At 60.9% G+C, this 25576-nt stretch overlaps 1 protein-coding gene across 2 annotated transcripts in view; it reads left to right on the top strand.

Moving 5' to 3' along the window:
• The window catches only part of TACC3 (transforming acidic coiled-coil containing protein 3), a 30712-nt gene extending 18515 nt beyond the window's left edge, over positions 1 to 12197 (top strand). For both annotated transcript variants that reach the window (XM_030800925.1, XM_030800924.1), the window contains exons 7-16: positions 2615 to 2667; positions 3049 to 3152; positions 4520 to 4607; positions 4866 to 4970; positions 6971 to 7047; positions 7177 to 7220; positions 8044 to 8204; positions 11547 to 11653; positions 11740 to 11860; positions 11974 to 12197. In XM_030800925.1, the coding sequence (XP_030656785.1) occupies positions 2615 to 2667; positions 3049 to 3152; positions 4520 to 4607; positions 4866 to 4970; positions 6971 to 7047; positions 7177 to 7220; positions 8044 to 8204; positions 11547 to 11653; positions 11740 to 11860; positions 11974 to 12039 (926 nt within the window). In that variant the 3' untranslated portion in view covers positions 12040 to 12197. The remainder of the gene's footprint in view (positions 1 to 2614; positions 2668 to 3048; positions 3153 to 4519; positions 4608 to 4865; positions 4971 to 6970; positions 7048 to 7176; positions 7221 to 8043; positions 8205 to 11546; positions 11654 to 11739; positions 11861 to 11973) is intronic.
• The last annotated feature ends 13379 nt before the right edge of the window (positions 12198 to 25576 follow it).

The raw sequence follows: 25576 nt of genomic DNA, 5'->3' as shown, positions 1-25576 counted from the left end.
CAATCTCGGTTCAATGCAACCTCCACTTCCCAGGTTCAAGAGATTCTCCTGCTCGGCCTCCCTAGTAGCTGGGATTGCAAGCATGTACCACCACGTCCAGCTGATTTTTGTACTTTTAGTGGTGACGGGGTTTCACCATGTTGGCCAGGCTGGTCTCAAACTGCTGACCTCAAGTGATCCACCTGCCTCGGCCTCCCAAAGTGCTGGGATTGCAGGCGTGAGCCCCCACACCCGTCCCAGAACCGCTTGATAATGAAATGTGAAGCCTGAACCTTAGACACCAGGCTGCAGTTAAATAGGGTTTGTCCTTAAGATTGGAAGGTGGAACATTTGGTAGGAACTGATGGCTGAGTTGTTTTAAAGGACACAGAGCCAGCTGGGTAAGATCTCAGTTTAGAGAACTGAAAACCCAGGCACGCAGCAGACAAGAGTGGCACGTAGGGTTTGTCGCTGACAGGATAGTTGTGGGCCACCACCATGTGGGGATATCGGCTCAGCTGGGATGGGCCTGTCACCCTCACGCAGGATCCCTGGAATCACACAGCGTGGCCTTCTGTGTCCGGCATCTCCCTTGGGGAGGTGTGTTTCCGAGTCCCGGCCATGCTGGAGCAGGTGTGGGTGCTCCTGTCCTTGCGTTGGCGGCTTGGCTTCACCTCATCTTATCCATTCATTCGTGGATTTGCCGGTTTCTGCTTTTTAGCTGTCAGGAGTAGTGCCACGAATGTTCAGATGTAAGTTCTACGTGGAGGTTTACTTCCATTTCTCCTGGATACATACCTAGGAGTGGAGTCGCTGGTCACGGTAACTGCTCACCTTTTAGCTACCAGGTGGCCTTCCAGAGTGGCTGCAGCGTTTCACATTCCCACGGGCAGTTACAGAGCTCCGGTTTCTCCACATCCTCGCCAGCGCTGCTTGTCTGTCTTGTTGATCCTAGACTTCCAGTGGGTGGGAAGCGGATCCGGTTGTGGTTTTGATTTTCAGTTCCCGGGTGGCTGATGAACGAGCGTCTTTTTGTGTGCTCGTTGGATATCTTCTTTGGGAAAGTGTCTGTTGAGATCCCTTGCCCATTGAGCCACTTACGTTTTTATTACTGAGTTTTAAGAGGTAAATCCCTTTCATTCAAGAAGTGAAGGAAAGGAAAAAATAAAAATAAAAAATTAAGTCCCTTATCAGATGATGTTTCAAAGTATTGGCTTTTGGCCAGGCACAGGGGCCCACACTTGTAATCTCAGCGTTTTGTGAGGCCGAGGCAGGAGGATTGTTTGAGCCCTGTAGTTTGAGACTAACCTGGGCAACATGGTGAGACCTCATCTCTACCAAAAAAAAATTTTTTTATTACCTGGGCATGGTGATGTATACCTATAGTCCCAGCTGCTCGGGAAGCTGAGGTGGGAGGCTCGCTTGAGCCAGGAGGTAAGGCTGCAGTGAGCCGTGATTGCACCACTGCACTCCAGTCTGGGCAACAGCGAGACCCTATCTGAAGGAAAGAAAAAAAAGGCAGAAATGAAAATTGACAAGAAGCCCGGGCGCGGTGGCTCACCTGTAATCCCAGCACTGTGGGAGGCCGAGGAGGGCGGATCACCTGGGGTCAAGAGTTTGAGACCAGCCTGGCCAACGTGGTGAAACCTTGTCTCTACTAAAAATACAAAAATTAGTTGGGTGTGTTGGCACATGCCTGTAATCCCAGCTACTCAGGAGGCTGAGGCAGGAGAATTGCTTGAACCCAGGGGGCGGAGGTTGCAGTGAGCCAAGATGGCACCACCACACTCCACCTGAGCAACACAGCAAGACTGTCTCAAAAAAAAAAAAAAAAAAAAAAAAAAAAACTGACAAGGCCATAGCAGAGAAGGACCTACAAGTTTTTGCTAGACTAAATAATTGGCAACAGTTTTTTAGCTTAATTGAGAAAAGGAGAGAATGAGCAAATACTACTAGGCATGAAGAGAGGGACAAAACTAGAGATGCCTCAGCCTGGATGGCAGCCAGATCAAGACCCTGTCTTAAAGTACCGGCTTGGTTTGTTTTTTTTCTGAGACGGAGTCTTGCTCTGTCACCCAGGCTGGAGTGCGGTGGCGTGATCTCAGCTTGTTGCAACCTCTGCCTCCCAGGTTCAAGCGATTCTCCTGCCTCAGCCTCCCTGTAATAGGCGTGCACCACCGCGCCTAGCTAATTTTTGTATTTTTTGGAGACAAGGTTTTGCCCTGTTGAACTCCTGGGCTCAAGTGATCTGCTCGCCTCAGCCTCCACCCTTAGTTTTAACCAAAAATTGTATTATCAAAAATTAAAAGACTTGTCTAGGGTAATTTTAAAGACTAGTAGTTCTCAACCAGAGCAGTTTTGCCCTCGTCTTCCCCCAGATGTTTGTGGTTGTCACACCTGGGGGTGCTGCTGGCAGGGAGTGGGTGGAGGCTGGGGGTGCTGCTCAGCACCCTTCGGTGCCCAGGAGGCGCCTGCCACAGAGAGCAGTCAGGCCCGGAACACCAACACCTCCAAGGGGGGAAATACTGCTGGCTGGAGTGACCCCGCCTCACTGAGTGCTGAGGGAGACACCAGCCCGCTGCCCTTAGGGCCCTGATGAGGGGCAATGGCGGTGGCGTGACTGACTCCCTCTCAGTTCTAGGCACGGGCGCGGAGGTGGACTACCTGGAGCAGTTTGGAACTTCCTCGGTGGGTACCGGGCACTTCCGCGAAGCCTCACCCGCAGGGTGTCCGAGAGCCCCAGCAGGTCTTCCCCCGAAGCGTCCGTTCATGCCCACGTCCCCCCAGCTGCACACAGGCCCAGGCATCGTGGTGGGCTGTGAATCCAGGGCCCCTTCTGCAGCACCTCCTCTAAGTGGCATCCTGTGGCAGGGCTGTAGGGCTCTCTACCTGGCGCTTAGCCCAGGATGAAACTCTGACATGCTGTGCTGCTGGGAATGGCAGTGTCTCGGGCAGGGTTGTGGGTGACCGGAGGTGGGAGTGTGTGTGTGTGACCTCCCTGGCCCTCAGCCCCCCTGTGTGTGTTAGGGGATGGCAGTCAGACCTGATCACTTGCCCTCTTGTCCCCAGTTTAAGGAGTCGGCCTTGAGGAAGCAGTCCTTATACCTCAAGTTCGACCCCCTCCTGAGGGACAGTCCTCGTAGACCAGTGCCGGTGGCCACTGAGACCAGCAGGTATGCGCGCCAGCCCTCTCTCACGCGTGAAGCCTTGAGTGTGGGAAGACTGGAGGCTGTTCCTAGGTGTGCTGTCTGCACAGATGCTTCTAGACCAGGGGGGAGATGATCGGAACTGGAAATGAGTTGTGGCTAGGGGCGGGCAGGGCAGCAAGCCCAGAGCAGCCTTGTGTGGCTGGCAGGAGCAACAGCAGGGGTGCTGCCTTGCTGGTTACAGCCACCATTCTAGGTGGATTAAAGATCTAAACTTAAATCTTTTAAAAGTAGTTCCTCTAAAACAGAGGTCAGCAGGCCAGGCGTGGTGGCTCACGCCTGTAATCCCAGCGCTTTGGGAGGCCGAGGTGGATGGATTGCCTCAGCTCAGGAGTTTGCCACCAGCCTGGGCAACATGTTGAAACCCTGTCTGTACTAAAATACAAAAATTAGCCAGGCATGGCGGCATGTGCCTGTAGTCTCAGCTACTTGGGAAGTTGAGGCAGGAGAATTGCTTGAACCCAGGAGGCGGAGGTTGCAGTGAGCTGAGATTGCGCCACTGCACTCCAGCCTGGGCAACAGGGCGAGACTCCATCTCCAAAAAAAAAAAAAAAAAAAACAGAGGTCAGCAAACTATCACCTGTGGGCCAGACTTGGCCACTGCCTGTTTGTGTAAAGTTTTACTGTCACAGAGCCATGCCCGTTCCTTTGGCAACTTTCACACTACAAGGGCAGAACTGAGTAGTGTGACAGAGGTGTGTGGCCTTCAAATCCTAACACATGGCCAGGTGCGGTGGCTCACGCCTGTAACCCCAGCCTTTTGGGAGGCCGAGGCAGGTGGGTTGCCTGAGGTCAGGACTTTGAGACCAGCCTGGCCAACACAGTGAACCCCCATCTCTGCTAAAAATACAAAAATTAGCCGGGCAAGATGGCAGGCGCCTGTAGTCCCACCTACTTGGGATGCTGAGGCAGGAGAGTCGCTTGAGCCTGGGAGGCGGAGGTTGCAGTGAGCTGAGATCGCACCACTGCACTCCAGCCTGGGGGACAGAGTGAGACCCTGTCTCAAAAAAAGAAAAAGAAAAGCCTCTGAGCTGTGAGCAGCCCCCCAATGAGGCAGCTCCAGCTCCACTCAGCCTGCAGTGGGTAACGAAGCGTCGCCGTGTTCTCCAGAAGGACAAGCAGCCACGTGGGACGGGCAGGTGAGGGAATGGGGCACGGGGCAGCAGAGATCCCAGGCCTGCTGGATGCGGGTCTGTGTTTTCTACCACTACCCTGACTTGAGTGGTTTTAAACTAAAAAGCAAAGAGCCCGGTTAACTTGTCCATACGGTCCTCTGTGTCCTACTCAACACTGGGAGGGCCTGAGTGACTGAGGCTGCCTCTGCTTGGTGGCAGCATGCACGGTGCAAATGAGCCTCCCTCAGGACGTCCGCGGGAAGCCAAGCTTGTGGAGTTTGATTTCTTGGGAGCGCTGGACATTCCTGTAAGTCCTTCAGTCCCTCTTGAACTGTCTTGTGTGTGGTCTGAGGGAACGAGTTGTTTTAAGGGCCTGTATTTTCTATTCCTGGGAGTCTGAAGCCTTTGGCTCTATGGGGGGGCACGGGGCCACCGCGCTGTCTCGGGTCCCTCACACCCTGTCTGAGGCTCTTGGCCTGCGTGGGCCCTTCCTCCCTCACGCCAGGTCAGAGGTAAGAGGAGGCAAGGGCAAAATGGGCTCCTGGTTCATCCCGATCTCCCGCAGGTGCCAGGCCCACCCCCAGGTGTCCCCGCGCCTGGGGGCCCACCCCTGTCCACCGGACCTATAGTGGACCTGCTCCAGTACAGCCAGAAGGACCTGGATGCAGCGGTAAGGACACAGGTAGTCGCTATTCCACACAACCTGCAGGCCGCTCTGGGGCTTGGCCAACCGTGGGTGCGGGTGGGGTCCAACGGCCTGACCAGCTGTCCCTGCCATCCTTGCCCCTGTTGGTCGGGGTGGAATTGCAGAGAGCTGCCGGCCCCTGGCCTGTCACTGCTGCCCAGGTCGCTGAGGGTCCAGCCTTCCACCCAGTGTCCCCGCAGTCAGCTGCCCACCGGCAGCCTCCCCGGGACTGTCCGGCCTGGGTGCGACGTTCACCTCTGGTGGCCTTGCAGCAGTGTGGTTCCCGCTGCTGTGAGCCCGAGTGTTGCCCCTTTCCTTCCGCACTCCCACAAGTCCAGACGCATCTCCTGGCAGGTTAGGAAGCTCCATTTTCACCCGCCCCACATCTGAGGGTCCACTGCCTTGTCTCCCTCCATCCTCACTGTACATGCCAGGCTTCAGCCTATTCTAACTCTGGGCCTAAATTGTCCCTAAGAGACCTGTAGGCACGCAAAGGGGCTGGGTGTCTGCAGGCACCACTGTGAGCTACCGTTGCCAGATAGTCCCCAGGGAGGTGCGGACAGGGTGGCTCCGGAGGCTGGCCAGCAGGGCTGGGTTCAAGCCCCAACGTCCACACCAGTGTTGCTCGCAGTGGCCCCAGGTGTCATCTCAGAGACCTGTGATGTGGCCCTGACCCAGTACCCCAACAACCCCCTTCCCTGTGTCAGAGCCCGTGCGAGTAACGCAATAGCAGGCCTGGGGACCACAGCGTGGCTGGCCCCCTCCTCTGCAGGCCTGGACTCCGGGGGCAGGTGGCCCCTGCATGTAATTTATGTTAGAAATGCAAAATGCTTGTTCTCTGGTGCCACAAAGAAATAGCGCTTGAACATTAATTTTCTCAGCAAGGCAGTTTGTACTTTCTGCAGAAAGGGTGCCCCTTGCAGATGGAACAATGGTGAGAGCACACTTGAACAAGGAAGGGGAAGGGGTTCTTATTCCTGATGCAGGTAGCCCTACTGCTGTGTTGTTCCCCTGTTGGCTAGGGTTGGACTGCACAGTCTAAGCCAATTCCGATTGGCTATTTTAAAGAGGGCAGGGTAAGAGCCAGAGTGGCGGGGTGAGTAGTTTGACGGGAAGGACGGTTAGGAACAGGTAACGCAAGGTGACTTAGGTCAGAGCAGGTGACTGGGATGAGTCAGGACACAGCAGGTGACCAGGGAACAGATGTGAACTACTGATTAGGACTGGCGGGAAAATTGTTTACTGAAACTAAAAGCAAGAGGGCGAAGAGAACCAGGAATTTAAAATGGAGAATCAAAGAAGAAGAGATCTGGCCAGGCGCAGTGGCTCACGCCTGTAATCCCAGCACTTTGGGAGGCCGAGGTGGGCGGATCACGAGGTCAGGAGATTGAGACCATCCTGGCTAACACGGTGAAACCCTGTCTGTACTAAAAATACAAAAAATTAGCCGGGCGTGGTGGCGGGCGCCTGTAGTCCCAGCTACTAGGGAGGCTGAGGCAAGAGAATGGTTTGAACCTGGGAGGTGGAGCTTGCAGCAAGCAGAGATCACGCCACTGCACTCCAGCCTGGTGACAGAGTGAGACTCCTGTCTCAAAAAAAAAAAAAAAAGATCTGAACATATTGACGTACTGATTCTTTGAAGAGAAACTTGGGGTTCACTATATTGAACACTTAGGACCCCTAGTATCTGCCACTGGGCTGTGGGGGCGGCTGCAGGGACACACACCTGTTGGGGGCCTGCTGGTTCCGCCCAGGAGCACAGCCAGCAGTCTCGTGCCTCCTGCCCCCGGCAGTCAAGTGCGCGTGGAGCGGGTGGCCTTGGCCTCGACAGGGTTCCCAGGGTCCCACCGGAAGCCCCACGTGGAACTGTGCCTCTGGGACGTCGCTCCAGGGACCTCGGGTGTGGGCTGGCCCCATCCTGTGGGGAGGTCCTGGGAGGGTCAGTCTGGCCCGCCTGCCTGCTGACTTGGGTGTGGCTCGAGCAGGTCAAGGCGACACAGGAGGAGAACCGGGAGCTGAGGAGCAGGTGTGAGGAGCTCCACGGGAAGAACCTGGAGCTGGGGTAAGGAGGCCCTGCTCCCTGTCCCCGCCGTCCCCATCCCCTTCGCCATTCCTGTCCCTGTCCCCATCCCCACCTGGCCTGGGACCGCTGGGCACCCGAGGCCATGGCTGTGTGTGTGTTCTCCCACAGGAAGATCATGGACAGGTTCGAAGAGGTTGTGTACCAGGCCATGGGTGAGTGCCCGGGCCACCGAGGCCACGTGCCTCCATGAGGGGCTGCCTATGCCCCACCCTGGCCCTGCCCTGCACCCTACCCTCCTGAGGCCCCTTTTCCTAACACACGACTCCCTTCAACATGGGCCCAGCCGTGGAACCACTGAGGCAAGTTACGGGGAAGCTGGTGGTAGTGACGCTGGTGGCTCCCACGGAGCCAGTGCTTGTCAGGCCCCAAAGTTGTGCAGATGCTGAGCTAGCAGTGGGGCTGTGGTGGGAGCAGAGCCTGTCCCGCCGTGGCCTCCCCACTCTACCCTGCCCTCACCATGTGGCTGTGTCTAGCAGCAGCCTCTGAAGGTGTCTGGCAGGACAGGAACACCAGGCCTCACCTGGCCTCCCAAAAGCTTGGGCTCCTGGAGGTGCTACTGTGGGGATCTGTCTTAGGCTGAGTGTCAGCCGGGGACAGGTGACTGCCTGGCCCTTGCAGTCCCTCCAGGACCACCACGAAGCATGACCCACAGCCTGGAGCTCGCCATACCGGCTCCCAGGCCTCACCCTGGGCTCTAGGATGTTGGGCGCCGCCTCTTCAGGGACCTCTGTTGCTGGGCCCTGGCTCAGGCTCCAGTTCCCTGCAGATCTGATGTGGAGGAAACAGCTGCTTCCTGGGCCTTGCCTCCGGCCTAGAAGATCCTGGGTGGAGGGGCTCATCACCCTCCGAGGCTCACACCCACTGTCCGCCTCTCCTCCTGGTGCTCGAGTCCCTCGCCTCATCCCTTGGGCTGCCTCTGGCGCCCAGCGTTTCTGTTTCCTCCTCATCCTGAACGTTTGCTTTTCTTTTCTCAAGAGGAAGTTCAGAAACAGAAGGAACTTGCCAAAGCTGAAATCCAGAAAGTTCTAAAAGAAAAAGACCAACTTACTACAGATCTGAACTCCATGGAGAAGTCCTTCTCTGACCTCTTCAAGCGTTTCGAGAAACAGAAGGAGGTGATCGAGGGCTACCGCAAGGTATGTCTCCGCCGCCCTGGCGTCCTCACCTCGGAGGTTGATGGACTCATGGTCCAAGCCAGCAGGGCTACAAGCTGCTGTCTTTGCACCTTGGTCCTTGGCCAAGCCTCCCCTTGCCACAGGGGCATGGGATGACCTGTGAATGAGACGGGGTGCAGGAGTCACAGCATAACTGGTTTGCGAGGCAGCTGAGGGTGGCAGGAGGCAGAGTGAGCGGGGAGGCCATTGAGCCGTCCGCTGCTGTGTGAAAGACTCGGCTATGATCAAACATCTGAGATTTGAGACAGCGCTGGTGCACCGGGGCCTGGGGCACCTCGGAAAGGGCATCAAGCCTGGGCTGTCCGAGCGCTTGGGTCTCAAGGGTTGGGGACCCAGGGCATGCAGTATCCAAGGCAGGAGGCCCACAGAAAGGTGGTCACGGCTGTGCAAGGCCACCTTGGTGTCCTCCTGGCCACAGGACTCTGAGCTCCCCCCCTTTTCTGTGCTGGGCAAGGCCCACACGCTTGCTGGAAGGAGGGATGTCTGGGCCATCCATCTGTCTGGAGCAGGCCTGGAAGGTTCCTGCGAGGCCACTAAAGGGTTCTGCCCACCCCAGCAGTGTTGGAGTGGAGGTGCTCAACGCCTCCTGTAGAGGAGCTGGACCTGCAGGTGCAGCCAGAAGAGGGGCTGTCACTGTTGGTGCAAGGGGGTTGGGGACACCAGATGGGTCCCCTGGGAGCCAGACTAAACTGGAACAGCGGCCCTTGCAGGGCCTGGCTGAGCCACACCTCATCTGAGTCCTGAAGTCAGGTGGGTGTCAGTGGCTGGGGCCCAGCTGCCTAAGAGAAGCAAGCCTGAATACTCTAGGGAAGAAGGTATCTTACACTTTAAATTGCTGCTGCAGAGTTTTAAATTAGTGTCTGGCACAGAATAACCAAGTGTGAAAGGACAGGAAACATGAGTGAAAATCAGACACGTTATTAGAGTGAGGCACGGTGATGTACGCCTGTGGCCCCAGCTACTCGGGAGGCTGAGGAGGGAGGATCGTTTGAGCCTGGGAGGTCGAGGCTGCAGTGAGCCACGATTGTATCACTGCACTCCAGCCTGGGCAATAGACCAAGACCCCCATCTCTAAAATTAAAAAAAAAAAAACAACTTGTTAGACCCACAGGAGCCCCAGATGGAGATGGCACCAGCAGGTGGTGCCTCAGATGTGCAGGGAGCAGATGGGAAGGGCCCTGTGGCAGCAGAGTGCCCACTGGCAGCAGAGTACAGCAGTCTGGCCCAGCACAGACGCTTGGAGAGGCAGGACTCTTCACACGGTGCTGCTGGCTTGAGGACACAGCGGCTTTGCTGACCTTACCTCAGGTCGGCCTGTGGTGTGAGCAGCTGCCTTGGCCTCGCCTCTCCCCGGGCAGGCCTGTGCCTCAGCTCCCAATGGCCGCCTCCGCACTTTCTCATGGAGGCTTCTTTGCCATCTAATCCCATCTGGGAGGACCCAGTGCAGACTTTAAAGTAATTGCCTTCCGTGTTCAGAAGAGTATTGCTTCAGTAGAGACCTTGAAACTAGAAAAGAATCCCCTTTGGGAGACCGAGACGGGCAGATCACTTGAGGTCAGGAGTTCGAGACTAGCCTGGCTAACATGGTGAAACTCCGTCTCCTAAAAATACAAAAATTGGGCCAGGCAAGATGGCTCATGCCTATATTCCCAGCACTTTGGGAGGCCAAGGCAGGTGTATCACCTGAGGTCAGGAGTTCAAGACCAGCCTGATCAATATGGTGAAACCCCATCTCTACTAAAAATGCAAAAATTAGCTGGGCATTCACCTGTAGTCCCAGCTATTCAGGAGGCTGAGGCAGGAGAATCGCTTGAGCCCAGGAAGCAGAGGTTGCAGTGAGCCAAGATCGTGCCACTGCATTCCAGCCTGGGCGACAGAGTGAGACTCCATCTCAAAAAAAAAAATTAGTTGGGCATAGTGGTGTGCACATATAGTCCCAGCTACTTGGGAAACTGAGACAGGAAAATCATTTGCAACAGAGGTTGCAGTGAGCCGATATCGCACCATTGCACTCCAGCCTGGGCGACAGAGCGAGACTCTGTCTCAAAAAACAAAAAATACAGAAAAAGTAGGCCTACTTATGCCTGTAATCCCAGCACTTTGGGAGGCCGAGGCGAGTGGATCACGAGATCAGGAGTTTGAGACCAGCCTGACCAACGTGGTGAAACCCCGTCTCCACTAAAAATACAAAAATTAGCCGGGCGTGGTGGCAGGCGCCTGTAATCCCAGCTACTCGGGAGGCTGAGGCAGGAGAATCGCTTGAATCCGGGAGGTGGAGGTTGCAGTGAGCCGAGATCACACCACTGCACTCCAGCCTGGGAGACAGTGAGACTATCTCAAAAAAAAAAAAAAAAAAAAAAAAACCACAAAAACTAGAAAAAAACCAAATGGAAATTTCTAACAGGTACAGTTAACAACGTTAACAATTCAAAGGGTACAGGTCAGATGAGGGAAGCAGAGGGTGAGTTGGGAGCCAGTGTGGACGGCAGCCCCGAGAGCCAGAGGGAGAGACGCCGCTGTGGCAGGAGGCTTGACCTGTGCACACATGAGAGCTTCCAGCTGCCACCTCCTGGACAGACGCTGTTGGGAATTTTCCACAGCAGAGAAACACAGGGCTGTGGGTTTAAGGGAGGCGTGACCTCCGCAGGACATCGTGGGCTGCATGCTGCGTGGGGGGTCAGGGAGAGGCTGCAGTGCTGAGGGTGCTCCTGGGATACAGGGCTGCGACAGAGGAGTGGGGATGACTGGGCTGTGAGGCCGCTGGGGGCACTGCAGGAAGAGGGCAGGTGGGCTGAGCCTTCCCAAGCAGAGGCCACTCAGGGGCCCAGAAACCCCTCAGTTGGGGCTTCTCAGTCACTGAGCGGAAGTCCCAGAGCTGTGGGGAGCAGGCATGTCTGGGTAACCATGTGGCTCCTGCCAGCCTCCCCTGCCTGTCCCCAAAGCACAGGGCTCAGCTCCAGAGGGAGACGGGCTGGGCTGTCAGTGGTCCCAGGTGCATCCCACTTTCCAGCAGCACTTGGTGCCAGCAGAGGCTGCAGGTGTGGCAGGAGGGGGCGCAGCCGTGAGGGCACCGGGTTCAGGCCCGGCATCTCTGAGGGTGGAGAGCCAGGGCTGTCCTGAACCTCCAGAGGGGGTGAGCTGGGAACTTGTGTGAAGGGGCTTTTTCCAAAAGGAAAACGGGAGGTACTGCCTCATGACTGATGCCCCAGACAGCTTTGAGGATCTGCAGGTCCCCAGACACCAAGCCTGGGTGCTCTCCAGCAGATGGCGTGGTGCCCACAGCTAATGCCTGCCCCTTCCTAGAACGAAGAGTCACTGAAGAAGTGCGTGGAGGATTACCTGGCGAGGATCACCCAGGAAGGCCAGAGGTACCAAGCCCTGAAGGCCCATGCGGAAGAGAAGCTGCAGCTGTGAGTGCTGGGCGAGGCCCCACCCTGGAGGGAGAGTCTGAGCACCTGGGCCCCAGCTCAGCCTCTGCCCTGCCCCAACCCTCCAGGGCAAACGAGGAGATTGCTCAGGTCCGGAGCAAGGCCCAGGCGGAAGCGTTGGCCCTCCAGGCCAGCCTGAGGAAGGAGCAGATGCGGATCCAGTCGCTGGAGAAGACAGTGGAGCAGAAGGTGGGTGCGGGAAGCCCAGCTCACGGGCTGTCTGGCAGCACTTCTAGAAGGCCCTTGGGCCTGCCGCTCCCTCCAAGCAGGGAGAAGCCCCGCAACTCATCTTCCTCCTCCAGACTAAAGAGAACGAGGAGCTGACGAGGATCTGCGACGACCTCATCTCCAAGATGGAGAAGATCTGACCTCCCCCGAGCCGCTGTTCCCGCCCCACTGCCCCCGTCCATCCGTCTTGTCTGCTTCTCTTAGGTGTCATGTTCTTTTTTCTGTCTTGTCTTCAACTTTTTTTAAAACTAGATTGCTTTGAAAAGATGACTAAATAAAAGTTTCCTTTCAATTTAAACCCTGAAGCTGCTCTGGTCTCGATGAAGCAAAGGTTTCCCAGCTCTGGCTGGAGGCTGAGCCGACCTGCAGGCGCCCTCCCTTCCCCTCAGAGCTGGCCACTTGGTCCCTGCCTACCCCAGGCTCAGGCCGCCCTGCTGAGGGGCAGGGACAGCCAGTGGCTGGAGGAGGCTCAGGCCTGCCCAGTCTGCCGCGGCCACCTCGGGCTGGCTACATGGTCCTGGCCTCAGGTACACACACCAAAGTCCAAATGGACTCTTTGTTTTTTTTTTTTTTTTTTTTTTTTTGAGACGGAGTCTCGCTCTCTCACCCAGGCTGGAGTGCAGTGGCGCGATCTCAGCTCACTGCAAGCTCCGCCTCCCGGGTTCACGCCATTCTCCTGCCTCAGCCTCTCCGAGTAGCTGGGACTACAGGTGCCCGCCACCACGCCCGGCTAATTTTTTGTATTTTTAGTAGAGACGGGGTATCACCGTGGTCTCGATCTCCTGACCTCGTGATCCACCCGCCTCGGCCTCCCAAAGTGCTGGGATTACAAGCGTGAGCCACCGCGCCCGGCCTCTTTGTTTTTTGAGACAGAGTCTCTGTCACCCACGCTGGAGGGCAGTGGCGCGAACTCGGCTCACTGCAAGCTCCGCCTCCCAGGTTCACGCCATTCTTCTGCTTCAGCCTCCTGAGTAGCTGGGCCTACAGGCACCCGCCACCACGCCCGGCTAATTTTTTGTATTTTTAGTAGAGATGGGGAAGTTTTCACATAAAAACCGTGAACAGCCAGGCATGCGTGCTGGTGGCTCTGACTCTGGTGCCGACCTGGCGAGCCTGCAGCCCCGGCTAATTGAGTGCTCACCTAGGTGTGGGTGTGGAGGGAGGCCCCTGCAGGTGCAGCTGCTCAGCTCCCGTCATCCTCAGGGGCATGGAAGCTTCAGAGCAAAACAGGCTTCCCTGGGGAAGTTCAGTCTCCACACGGCAGGGCTTCCTCCCCGACCCTAACCCCGTCTCCAGCAGTCCCGTCCTGCGGCTCTCAAACTCAGACAGGCGCACTAGAACCCAGGGAGCCCTTCTGGTCAGGCAGAGGCTTGGCCCAGCTGGGGCATCCGGGGAACCCTGGGCACCGAGTTGAGAGATGCTGGTCGCTGGGTTCAGCCATGGCACCTAGGACCCCAGCACCAGCCAGAGGGCCAGGGCCTCCTGAGGGGCCAGGCAGGACCAAGGGTTGACGCTGTAACCTGTTCCCGGGGGGTCGGTGCTGCTGCTGTGCCCAGATCATGCCATCCAGAAAAGCCGTTTTCTCCCATCAGTGAAGAGTGGGGCTCCCCACGTAGGGAGGGACCCAGGCCGAGATCCGGCCGCAGTCACCTGCCCCCAGTAGTGTCTGAGCCTGGGGGTTGCAATCCCAGGACCTGCTTCCAAGGCTCTGCAAGTCTGCCTCTGGGCCTGGTGAGCAGCACTCCAGTACTGGCCCTCAGGTGGGCGCAACAACACCCCCAGCCGCCACCAGGGGTCGCTGCCGCCATGGGCCATGCAGGGACCAGACCAGGTGGGTGACACCCTGAAGGGGCGGGGCTGGGGTGCCAAGAAGCCGCATGGACCGGCGGGGAGGCTGAGGAGCGGGTGGGGGCTTCGGCCTGGGCGGCCAGTGGCATGTCCCCAAGGGCAGGAGGGTGTGTTTGTTCTTACCACATTTGGAGGAGGGAGCCTGGTGCAGGGATAGACAGCCACAGCGGGCCATGGCCAGTCACGGCTGGGGCAGGGAGGGCAGGTGGCTGGGGCCACTCCCCTCCCCCTCCACGGCCCACCTGTGCTCCTGCAGCACCTCCTGACTGGCCTCCCAGGACCATCGCACCCCTCCCTCCCCTGCGCAGCAACCCCCATCTCAGCTGTGAACCTGGGTAACAATAGGGTGCAATCCCTGGCTGAGGGGCCTCTGAGAGCCTTCCGTGGCCCACTTCACAGACAAGAAACCGAGGCCCACAGACCAGTGGCCATTGGCTGGGGGAGATGGGCCAAGCACAGGGTGTGGGGCCCCCTCTCCTGCTTGGGGTTGAGGATATGGGGGAGCAGAAGGGCCTTGGAGCCTCCAGAGCTCACCAGCTGCCCCATGGGCAGCATGGCCCGCCTTGGCCTCCCCGCTGCCCACAGGCATGTCCGGCCGCAGGACTCCCACCTCTCTCTGCAGGGTCAGCTCTGCTCTGACGCAGTCTCAGGACACAAGGCGGCTGCCAGATCCTCCTCCTCACTCAGCCCTGCCGGTCTGGCCTTCTGGCTCCTCCAGCAGCTGCCCAGGGCCCTGTCCCCCGCTGGGGCCTCTCTGAGCCAAGCCAGGAGCCTGCCCGGAGAAGGCCGTGCAGGGCGGCTGGACGTGTCAGGGCACCCGGCCGGGCCTGGGGCCGCGCCGAGGACACCGGCCACCAGGCAGCGTCCTGGGCCGGGAGCCTCTCTCCCAGGACAAAGGGGCCTTGTGTGGCTGAATGGGTGTTTATCCTGGAGCCTGAGTTAACTCAGGGCTGCGAAGCCGGGCGGGGGCCCTGGCACTGGCCTGCCTGGTAAACATGACCTGAGCTGGGCACGCAGCCGTGGCCTGGACTTCCGCAGCCCCGGACCCCCTGCACATCCACGCAGTCGCCTTGTGAGGGGCTCAAGGAAACAGGAGCTGTCCTGGGGGCTGCCTCCGTGGGAGTCCTCATACACAGTCGTGGAGGCAGCGCTCGGCTCTGCCCTTCCCACAGCTCAGGGCGGGGCTCAGAAACACCCCCCCACGCGCCCCATTGGAAGGAGGGGTGAGGGTTAGACAAGGTCGTGAGGGGGAGGCCCTGGTCTGCTGGGATTAGTGTCCTTGGGGAAGGCGGCAGGCCGGGAGAACACTTTGGAGGAACTGACTCGCCAGCACCCTGATCGCGGACTTTGCGCCTCCAGAACCGGGAGAAACACGTGTCTGTGGTGCAAGCTATCTGGTCCCAGGCAGGATGAGACCCCACCATCCGAGGGGCTGTCCAGCCTGATGCCCACCCACTGCCCAGCTCCCCCTGCAGCCAATATCCGAATCCTGAGGGGAGTGCAGGGCTCAGCCCACGTGGAGAAGCTAGGTCTGTGGGGCACCCCCACCCCTCTAAGGCCACCTAGGAGTGGAACCTGCAGCTGCCTCCCTGGGCTGGTCAAGACCCTTTCAACAGGGCTGGTGGGACTGCCCCTCCAAGCTCACTCCCGTGCCCCCATGCCCCCTCCAGGGGCCGCCAGCCACCGGGCTGGATGCAAGAGGGGGTGGGGGGGAGGGAGATAGGCCAGGACAAGCTGACCACAGCCCGAGCATTCCCTGCCAGGCACCCCCTCTGCAGCCCCCACCCTGCCCTATCCAACCTGAGCCCCGGGAGAGAGTTCACCCAGCCCACAGGCAGACCCAGGTCACCCTCCCATGGACTCAGGGGCTGTCCCCAGCCCAGGCTGAACCCCAGACCCCTTTCGGTCCCCCAAGGTCCACGCCAGTGAGGGTCGCTGCAAGCCCACGTGGGTGCCGGAGGTCCCTCCTCCAGCCCATCACTCCACTTTCTGGGAAGGACCCCCGGAGGCCTGGGGACTAAGCCCCGGCGCCGGACTGCCCTGGTGAGCTGAGCGCACACCCCTTGTCTCTCTTAGGGAGCTCTGTGAGGAGCAGGACTGGGCCAGCAGCTGCCCAGGAAGCTGGAGCACGTTGGGGAAAGGCCCTGTCCCCACAGGGCTGAGGCTGGACGAGGTCCAAGGAGGGGCTTCTGCCCCAGCCCAGGCCTTCCGTGGGGTGTGCTCAAATAGCCGGTGCGCGTGCCACCTGTGCCGTGGGTTGGAGGAGTGGAACGTGTACGTCCTGGCTGCCCCCGAGCTCTGCGGACCCCGAACTCCCGGGGCTTCTGCCTGAGCCTTTGGAACCCAACAGCCTGCAGGGGGCGCCATTGGGCCACCGGAGCCCCTTCTGCAGACTCGGCGCGACCGCACTCTTGCCAGGCCGTTCCTACCGCCGGGCCACAGGACTCCAGGAGGGGTCCCCACCCTGGGGCAACGAGGAGCCACCTGGGCCCGCACCAGGCCTCCTCACAGGGCCTCCCCACCTGCCCCCTCCCCACCGTGCTCCCTCCCTACCACGACCCCTCCCCAGCGCGCCCCCTCCCCACCTGTCCCCTCCCCACCTGTCCCCTCCCCACCTCCCCCCTCCCCACCATGCCCCCTCCTCACCTGCCTCCTCCTCAGCATGGCCCCTCCCCACCTCCCCCTTCCCCACTACGCCCCCTCCTCACCAGCCCCCTCCCCACCAGCCCGTCACTGCAACTTTGCCTCCCCTCTGTTCCCTGGACCCTGCACACTCACCAGACCCCTGGAGGTTTGTGGAGGGCAGGGCTGGGGACTGGGAGGTTTCAGGCCATGCAGGGCTGGAGGCAGCACACCAGGCACCCTCGCTAGCTGAGGGCCTGGCCTAGCCTGATAGGGGGACTGCAGGACAGGGGGGCCCTGGAAAGGCTCAATCCCTCCCTCCCCACCCAACTCTGCCCAGCTGGGTTCTGGAAACACACCCTGTAACTGGGTGTCTGGGGATATGGCACCTCTACAGCCTGAACCACCAGCGGTACTCACTGGGTCCTCCAACTCTGCAATTCTGCAGGCATGGACCAGACTCCAAGAAACAGCCCCTCGAATGCGCCTGCCCCAGCCCGGTTCCAAACACCAGGCTGAGGCTGCACGGTTTGCAGGTGTGTCAAATTAATGACGGGACAACTGTCCAGGCTCCAGGAATCCCTGACATACAGTACCCGCCCCCAGTCCCCACCTCCCTTTCACTCAGGCCCCTCCCTCCAGGCCAGCAGGGGTGAGGTGAGGGCTTAGAGCCCCTGCAGGCATCGGGGGTGGCGGGGCCCCTGCCCTGTGTCCCCTCTGTCCCTCGATGTCCATTCGCACCCATCTCCCCAAACCCCACTGACATGGACGGCCCCACCTGGCTGAGCTCACAGGACCTCTGGAGCCCACTCTGCAGAGAGAGAGGAGGGGGCGGGGGGACGCACTTATGTTTGCTTCTGAGGGACAGTGGGCAGAGCAGGGCTGTTTGTGAGTGAGACACTCAGGCCCCTGGCCTCTGGACCCTGAAAGAAAGGGTTCCTGTGTGGGCCGGGGGCTGCCTCTGCTGAGAAGTGGTGGCCTGGCCACTTGGTGTCCAAAGGCCCCATGTCCGTCCACATTTAGGGACTGGGAATGTGGAAGGCTGTTCCGGCACAGCCACAGTGTGGACACCATCCCAAGGGGGCATCTGCAGGGGCGCACCTGTATGGGCAGAGCCGGGGCTGCTGTGAGCCCAAGGGGCTCCCAGAGGGAGTTCCTTCCCAGCCTAGTGGGGTGGGTCCAGGGCAGTGCTGGGGAGGCCAAGCTGCCAGCATCCCACAGGGCCCAGCGGCAGAGGGGAGTGTGAAGGCTCAGGGCTTCTGCCCAGGGAGTGGGGTGACCCACACTTGCCCCCTGCATGCCCGGTGGCTGAGGCCACACCCAACCTAGAGCATCCTGACAGCAGGAGCCCCGCTTGGTGCCAGGCAGTCCTGGCTGGGGTGGGGCAGGTGCCATACGGTTGGCCTTGGGTAGACCCTCACCCCGACCCCCCTGTGCCCACACTGAAGCTCAGTGTCTCCATCGGTCAAGGTAGAGGTAGAACCCTGAGATTCAAAGGTTTCTCCATGGGTCAAGGTAGAGGTAGAACCCTGAGATTCAAAGGTTTCTCCATGGGTCAAGGCGGAGGTAGAACCCTGAGATTCAAAGGTTTCTCCATGGGTCAAGGTGGAGGTAGAACCCTGAGATTCGAAGGCTTCTCCACACACACTCATTCGTTCACATGTCAAATGTGTACTGAGCACCATCTCTGTTCCCTGCACTGTTCCAGGCTCTGGGCATGGCAGGGACACAACAGTCACAACAGGTCTGTGGTGAGAATCTTCTGGCCAGGGGCGGGGTGGGGAGCAGCAGCGTGAAGGAATCAGTAAACACACAGGCGCCGGCACACACACCCACTCCCATGGAACATACCAGTTGGCGACAAGGCTGTGGGGGGCTGGAGGGTGAGGAGGAGAGAGAGTGAGCATCTTGGGTGGGTTCCAAGATGCCCCTCAGAGGGGTCCTGCTGCTCCCATCAGGGTCCCCTGCCCCCACCCCACGATGGGAGCTCACCCACCTCTGTCATGTTCTCCGCTGGGGCCCTGACAAGCTCAAGGCCAGAGCAGCAGGAGCGCTCGGCGGGTGGGGCTGGCCTGCGCCGTCCTACCTTCCCACAGGTGTGGGGCTGCATAGGGACTGGCCCAGCTCACGGGGAGCAGATGGGAGCTGCATCCACGCTTCGAAGGCCAGTGGTTGGGCTGGGCCTGGCTCTGTGCCCCCTCTAGGACCACAGGCGGCCCCATGCCCTCTCTGTCCCGGGCCCAGCAACCCTGGGGCTCTTCTGGGCCAGGGAGGCGGCCTCTTTACCCCCAGGGTTCACCCACAACCCCCACCCCAGATGGACAGGGGCCGCCTGGTGGGTGGTCCTGCACCAGGCCAGGCAGCCCGGGACACTGAGTGGGCCCAGAGTGGGGGCGCCTTGCACACGCACCACGCTGGGGAGGCCTCCAGGAATCAGAAACATACGGCCGAGCAGCCCAGCCCCACACCAACAGCCCACAGGTGCTCACCCACAGCCACCACAGAGGAGACCCAGACAGCAGGGACCTGCCGGGCGCTCCTCCCTCCACCCACACCATCCCTGCTGGGGATGCCCATCTGTGTCCCCACCACCCTGCCAGGCTCACTGGCTATCCAGGCCTGGAGGCTCCTGCCTGTGCACCCAGCTCTCCAGGTTAAGGCGCACCTGCCAAGCAGGGAGCTGCTCCCAGGAGAGTGTCCCCTTCCCAGCCCGAACCTGTGACCTGGAGGAGCTTGGCCTCCCTGAGGTCCACACCCGCAGAGCTCAGGGGCCTTTGTCACCCCCAATGCTGGTGATGAGGTGCAGGCCCCGGGGCAAGGCCATGCTGCTCACTCGCCTCTGTGTGGTCAGCACTCTGGACAGCCCAGCACGGGTGGGGACGGAGGCGGGCCCTCAGCATTGAGGGACTTCCTGGAGGTGGGGGCTCCTGAGCTGTGCCCCAGTGTGGGAGGGAGCATGGCCAGGCTGGGCCCTCTCCTAGAGAAGGCTGGGAATCCTGGTCAGTGCCCAACCTGCCCCACCTCTCAGCTGTCAAGAGGGTCCACAGTGTTCCCCTGGGAGGCCACACCTGGCCGGAGGGCAGCCCAAGCTGGGCGGATTCAGGCTGCATCTCCCCCGCCCCAACGTGCCCATGGCACAGCTCATCTCCCTCTGCGCCAGGTGCTGGCTCCTTTGCCAGGAACATGAGCTCATTTCATCCTCTCAGGCAGGGTAGGGCAAGGCAGACCCCAACCCTCAGGTGACGTGCCTCTCTGCCCTGCCCCAGGTAATCCACTCAGCTGGGGAACGGTGACCCCCCCCTCAGCCCAGAGGCGCTCTGATTCGGGAGCCCAGGACGGCGGGCAGGGTCCTGCTGGGCAGCTGGATGGGCACGGTGCAGGCACAGGCTCAGGGGCAACACAGGACGCCCACCCTGCCCACCAGCCAGGGGTCAGGCCTCTGGAGATCCCGGGGGAGGGCGCCCTCCGCCACATAGGCCTGGGAAGAGGAGGGAGAGCGACGATGGTTGTTGTTGTTGACTGGCTTCTCCCACTTCTCCGAGCTCAGGCTGCAGAGGCCGGCCTCCTAGCCAAGCAGGAAGCACCCGGGGCTCTCCCCTCGGGCTGCCGGCCAGGCCTCCTCGGCATTTCTGGGAACCCCCTCCCCACACGCCCAGAAAGCAGGAAGGCACCTCTGCCCCGAGCCCAGGCTTGTCTGGCCCCAGGTGCCCCTCCTCTGGCTGGGGGCCGCTGGGTGTGGCTGAGCTGCAGGGGTGGGAGAAGGCTTCCTGGAGGAAGTGCCCGGGGCCTCGCAGGGCACCAGCCTGTGGGGACTTGGGGTGCTGGTGGTGAGGCCACTTGCCAAAGGGGAGGAGGCAGAGGAGACGGGAACCAGGTGGGGGGCTCTGGGGCCCCAGCTGGGGGCAGCACCCTCTTCTCTCCTGCTGTCCCCTCATCCATGGCCAGGTCCTGGCCTGTCTTCTCACTGAAGTCCCCAAGCCCCAAACTTGAAACCCAGGCCCCTGACTCCGCCTGCGAGAGGAGACACTCTCCAGACCAGCCACCACCCAATGGTGACAGTCATAGACCCATGACCTAGGGCTGCAGGGGGCCCTAACCCTACCTCCAGCAAAGCCACAGGACCTGCACCCACTCCTGTGGAGACCTCAGAGGGAAGCGTGGCAGGGTCCCTACCTGCTGGGGGCTGGGGGTGGGGAGTCTTAGAGGACCTCAGATCCCCAGGAGCCCCTCGCTGGAAAAACCCACAGAGCAGTGCTGGCCCCACCTGGGAGCCCCTTCAAGCACTTCCTGCTCCCGGGCCCACGTGGAGGAGGGTGCCCTCCTGGGGATCTCCAGAAGCCTGAGACAGGCACCCTCCCCACTTTCCAGCTGGGACCTGAAACTCCAGGGTCAGGGGCTCAGCATGTGGGCGGCAGCCCCTGGGCACTGGGACCCAGGTGGGTGCCCTGCCCGGACTCGAGTCAGAAGCAGCGAGTCTCCAGCCCATGAGGGGCCCAGGTGTGGGGCAAGGGGCACCCGGGGGTGGCCTTGGACAGTGGCCTTTGAGGTCTGTGCTGTGGAGTATGCAAGGGGGCTGGGGACCCCTGGCCAGGGTGTGGGCACCAGACCGGCTTGGGGAAGGCATAGTGGGAGCCGCCACCGCCAGAGCCCAGGAAGTGGCCACTGGTCTCTGAGCCTCCACAGATAAGACTGGGCTGAGCCCAGCCATGGCCACACCGAGCCGTCACCGGGGCCACTGCCAGGTCAGGCATGCTGCTCCCAGCCCGACACCATGGGGAGTTGTGTGTCCCAGCCACTAGCTTGCTCCTCCCCGGCAGATGACTGCCCGGCCCCATGCTCCTCCCCAGGGACAGCCTGGCACCTGGAGTCCTCTGGACTTCAGGCACTGCTGCCGGCAGGTGGGAGGGGACAGGCAGTGAGGATCTGTCACCAGTCCTGAGGTGGGACAGGCAGCTGGGGAGAGGAAAGCTGCCCATCCTGGGGGCATATGGGGAGCAGGGCTGGGGGAGCCCTGAGCCTACCACCCGGCACCCGGGAGAGCCCAGCCAGGCTCAGGGCAGAAGCTGCCATCTCCTCGGGCCACGGAGCTGGGCCGCGTGTCTTTGCTGGGGCCGCTTGAGGCCCTGAGACCTGAAGGGAGACAGGGGCTGTGATGGGGAAGCCTTGGGCTCAGGCACAAGAGAGCTGCTCTGAGCAGGGCTCTCCTGGGCGCCACCGCCCACAACAGGGAGAGGCCTACAGACAGCCCTGTGCTGAGGGGCTGGGAAGGTGGCTGCTGCCTGAGGCCAGGGAGGGGGACATGACTTGGAACCTGAGCTTTTAGGACAGGATGAGGGACGAACACTGAAGGCTAAGGCAGGGGTGGAGGGCTCCCTGGAGGAGGTGTTCAGGCTGAGAGGCCTCAGAGCAGGTGTGGGCAGCCTCCAGGCAGCAGACGGCCAGGCGGGGCACAGATGCGAGAGATAGCTGCCGCTGGCTGTTCCACGTGTGGCCCGGCCCTGTCCCAGACCCAGCACCTGTCCCACACCTGTCAGAGGGCTCCCTGGAGAGCAGCCACCAGTTCCCAAGGCTGAGGTGTGGTTTTCATCAGCCACTGAAGCCTGAGGCCCAGCAGAGGCACTTAGGCTGGAGCAGGGGCCAGGCAGGAGCCAGCCACGGCGTTAGGTAGCCCTCCAGGACCCCCTTGAACTCCAAATCTGCCCTGGGCCCTCACACTCCCTGGGGGCCAGGGTGACTGTCAGATGGATCTCAGATGGGTCATATCGGGGGCATCCACCAAGGAGGCTTCCTGGGGGAGGTGGGGCCTGGAGGACAGAGAAGTAGAGGCCACGTTGGCACAGAGCAGGGCGGTCCACACGAGTCAGGCATGTCCTAGGAACTGGGCAAGGGCAGGCGTGGGAACAGGCCGGGTGCCTCCTGGGCAGCTCTGGGTCCAATCCTTGCCCCTCACCTTGTAGCAACACTCCTGGAGGACACAGGGCAGTGGGCGCAGCAAAGCCCCCCCACACTCGCCCCCACCGCCTCCTCTGTGCCACCAGCTTTCAGGGAAGCCACGAAGGCAGCTTGGGCGGGGGTCGGACGCCCTCCAAGTCCGCGGCCCCCATGCCCAATCAGCACGATCCGATTTCATAACCAGCCTGGATTCTGCCCCAGCTGAGGAAGGAGCATAAAACCCAATATATTTTAATTATATCTTTGAGGGCCATGAGCACAATCGTTTCCAGATGGGGGCCCCGCTGAGGGCCTCGCTGCCCGCAGGGCCTGGGCTGGGGGAGGAAGGGAGCACAGGCCACAGCCACGAGGCCACAGGGCCCCGGACGTGGCTCCTGCCCAGCGCTCTCTGCGGGGCCGCTGCCGAGCCGGGACTGTGATGGGTCATGCTTTCCATCTACAGATGGGGGAACTGAGGCTTGGGGAAGCCGGCTTGGAGCTGACTTGTTGGGATGGTACCGCCGGAAGCAGAGAGGCTAGTGCCCCAACCTGGAGGCCCTTCCAGACTGGGACATCTCGGGGGTGGCCTCGCCCAGGCCCTAAACCAGGGGCCAGCCAGCTAGAGCCCAGGGTGTCGGGATCTTGGGTCACACACCCAGGCCCCGGGCGCAGGGGAGGGGCCCAGGCCATGCCACGCCCATGGATGGGCCAAGTTGCCATGCCCCTGGGATGGCGCCGACTCTAGCCACACTCCAGGCAAGTGGGGGGCACATCCCTGAGGCCCAGGCTGCTGAGTGGAACCCCAGAGCTGGACAGGACCCCCAACACCCATGCTTCAGCTCCATCCAGGCCGGGAAAGTGCCCAGACACCCCAGGGCCTTCTCAGCCAGAGTGAAAACGGGGCCAGGCAAGGACCCAGTGGGGGCTTCCCCGACCTGTTCAGGGACAACCTGGCCCCTGAGGGGTGTGATACAGGCACAGCAGTGGCGGCCTCAGGCTCCCACCCACAGCCAGGCAGAGGTGGAAGGTCGCTGGGCGGTCAGCGATGGGGCCTTCGGAAGTCTGCTGGCTAATAAGATTTGCCCACTCGGCCTTCCCGGCTCTTCCTGTGGTGGAGGCAGGCCTGGCGTCTGTCCGGAACCCCTCCCTTCCCCAGCAAAGCTGCACCCCCACCTCAGGAGGGGCTGATGACTGAGCTCGAGTCCTGTGGAGGCAGGACAGCCACAGGCCCCCGCCTGCGTGAGGACCGGCATGGGTGGCGCAGCAAAGGCTGAGAGGGGCCGAGACTCCATTCCTGCCTCTGTGCCAGCCGGAGCAGGAGCTCTGGCCCTGACCTGGGATAGAGGCGCCTGGGCATGGGCTCAGGGCTATGGAGTCTGCACCCCAGGCAGCCCCAGCTCACCCGCTGCCTGCCTCAGTGCCCCCACAGTAAAATGGGCATACAGCAGGACAGAGGCCTGGGGACTATACACCACGCCCACCAGGCACTGAGACCCCGCTCTCTCTCGCTCCTGACCCTGCTCTGGGTGGGGGATGATCCACCGCAAGCCGCCACCTCTTGCTGCAGGCAAAGACCTAGAGGTGACCCCAGTCCTGGCCTTGCTCCTTGCAAGCCCCCACATGGACTGAAGGGATGAGAAGAACTTGGCCCTGGGGAAAGCCCGGCCCCCATGGCCAGTGTGGGAGCACCGGGGTACCTCAGGTCCTGGCCAGGCTGTCCAAGGAGGGGTCCCTGAGGGCTGTACAGGTGGGCCAGTGGTGTCTCTATGCCATCCTCCTTCCTCTTGGTGCCCTCCTGGTGACCCCAAGATGGCCCAAGCGAGTGGAGGTGGGCAGGGGCAAGGACCTGCGAGGCCCTGGGCTCCGTGCCTCTGGCCCAGGGGCACCCACAGCAGACGTGACCTCATCCTTGGGCCTCAGCCTGCTTGGAGCGGGAGGGGTGGGGGTGCCCACAGGGCCCCTTGAGGCAGGTGTGGGTGCTCATTCACACCGGGCTCCCCAGGGCTGGTGAACAGCTCCGTCCCACTGGAGGCAGCCCCCAGCGCTACTCCAGGCAGGGGGAGGTGGCAGCACACGGCCTGTGCCAGGACCCTGGAGGCTGGGCTCTGGCCCTGGGTGCACCCCTGGGGCCCCAAAAATCACTAATGCCAGCGGCACAGGCGATGATGAAGTAGATCCCCTTGATGGGTCCCCCTCCCACACCCAGCCGCCTGCCCTTAGGGTTTCATTTACGGAAGGGCTCAGAAAACCCCACACACCTTCTGGTGCCAGCTCCCAGGATTCAGGGAGATGCTGACTTCCATTTCAACTCCCAGCTCCACGTTCCCGCCTCCCACCTGCCCACCCACTTCCTATCCACCCATCTCCCTCCAGCCTCCATACATCCACCCTTTCCATGCCCCCATAATCTCCCCATCCCCCCACCCAACCCCCACCCCCACCCTGTCTCCACTCCCACCTCATCCCCACTCCCACCCCAGCCGTCCCCCTTCTCCTGCCTTGAGCATGAGCATTCTGCCCTCTGCACACCAAGCGGCCATCCACAGACCTCTCGACTTCTCCAGGCCTCCGGCCACCGCCTCGTCACCTCGGTACCCCTCCCACCCTCCACTGACCCCCCCCATTCTCCAGGGCCAACCGAGTGCCCTTCCCCCCAGGCATGCTGTCCATCTCACCCGAGTCCTGCACCACAGTCCCGCCCCATTCTGTCACTCCTCCTGTCCGTCCGTCTGTCCGTCCATCAATAAACATTTACTGACCACGTTCCTTGTCCTAGGCATTTGGGGACATAGCTCCCACTCTGCCCCGGGGAGAAGGAAATACAGGCCAGGCAGCAGCTGGTGGTGATGAAATCGGGGGCGATGTGGGGGGCAGGAGAGTGACAGGAAAGAGCCAGTGGGAGGCTGGGCGCGGTGGCTCACGCTTGTAATCCCAGCACTTTGGGAGGCCGAGGCGGGCGGATCACGAGGTCAGGAGATTGAGACCACGGTGAAACCCCATCTCTGCTAAAAATACAAAAAATTAGCCGGGCGTGGTGGCGGGCGCCTGTAGTCCCAGCTACTCGGAGAGGCTGAGGCAGGAGAATGGCGGGAACCCGGGAGGCGGAGCTTGCAGTGAGCCGAGATCGCGCCACTGCACTCCAGCCTGGGCGACAGAGCGAGACTCCATCTCAAAAAAGAAAAAAAAAAAAAAAAGAGCCAGTGGGGACAGCGGGCAGCAGGGCGAGAGAGCAGAAGGCTTGAGGGGGCCCAGTCGGACCTCGTGGGCACCTGCCGC

This window comes from Nomascus leucogenys, chromosome 20, assembly GCF_006542625.1.
Source record: "Nomascus leucogenys isolate Asia chromosome 20, Asia_NLE_v1, whole genome shotgun sequence".
Lineage (NCBI taxonomy): Eukaryota > Metazoa > Chordata > Mammalia > Primates > Hylobatidae > Nomascus > Nomascus leucogenys.
Note: the sequence above shows the minus strand (reverse complement) of the source record. Positions and strands in the feature narration are given on the sequence as shown.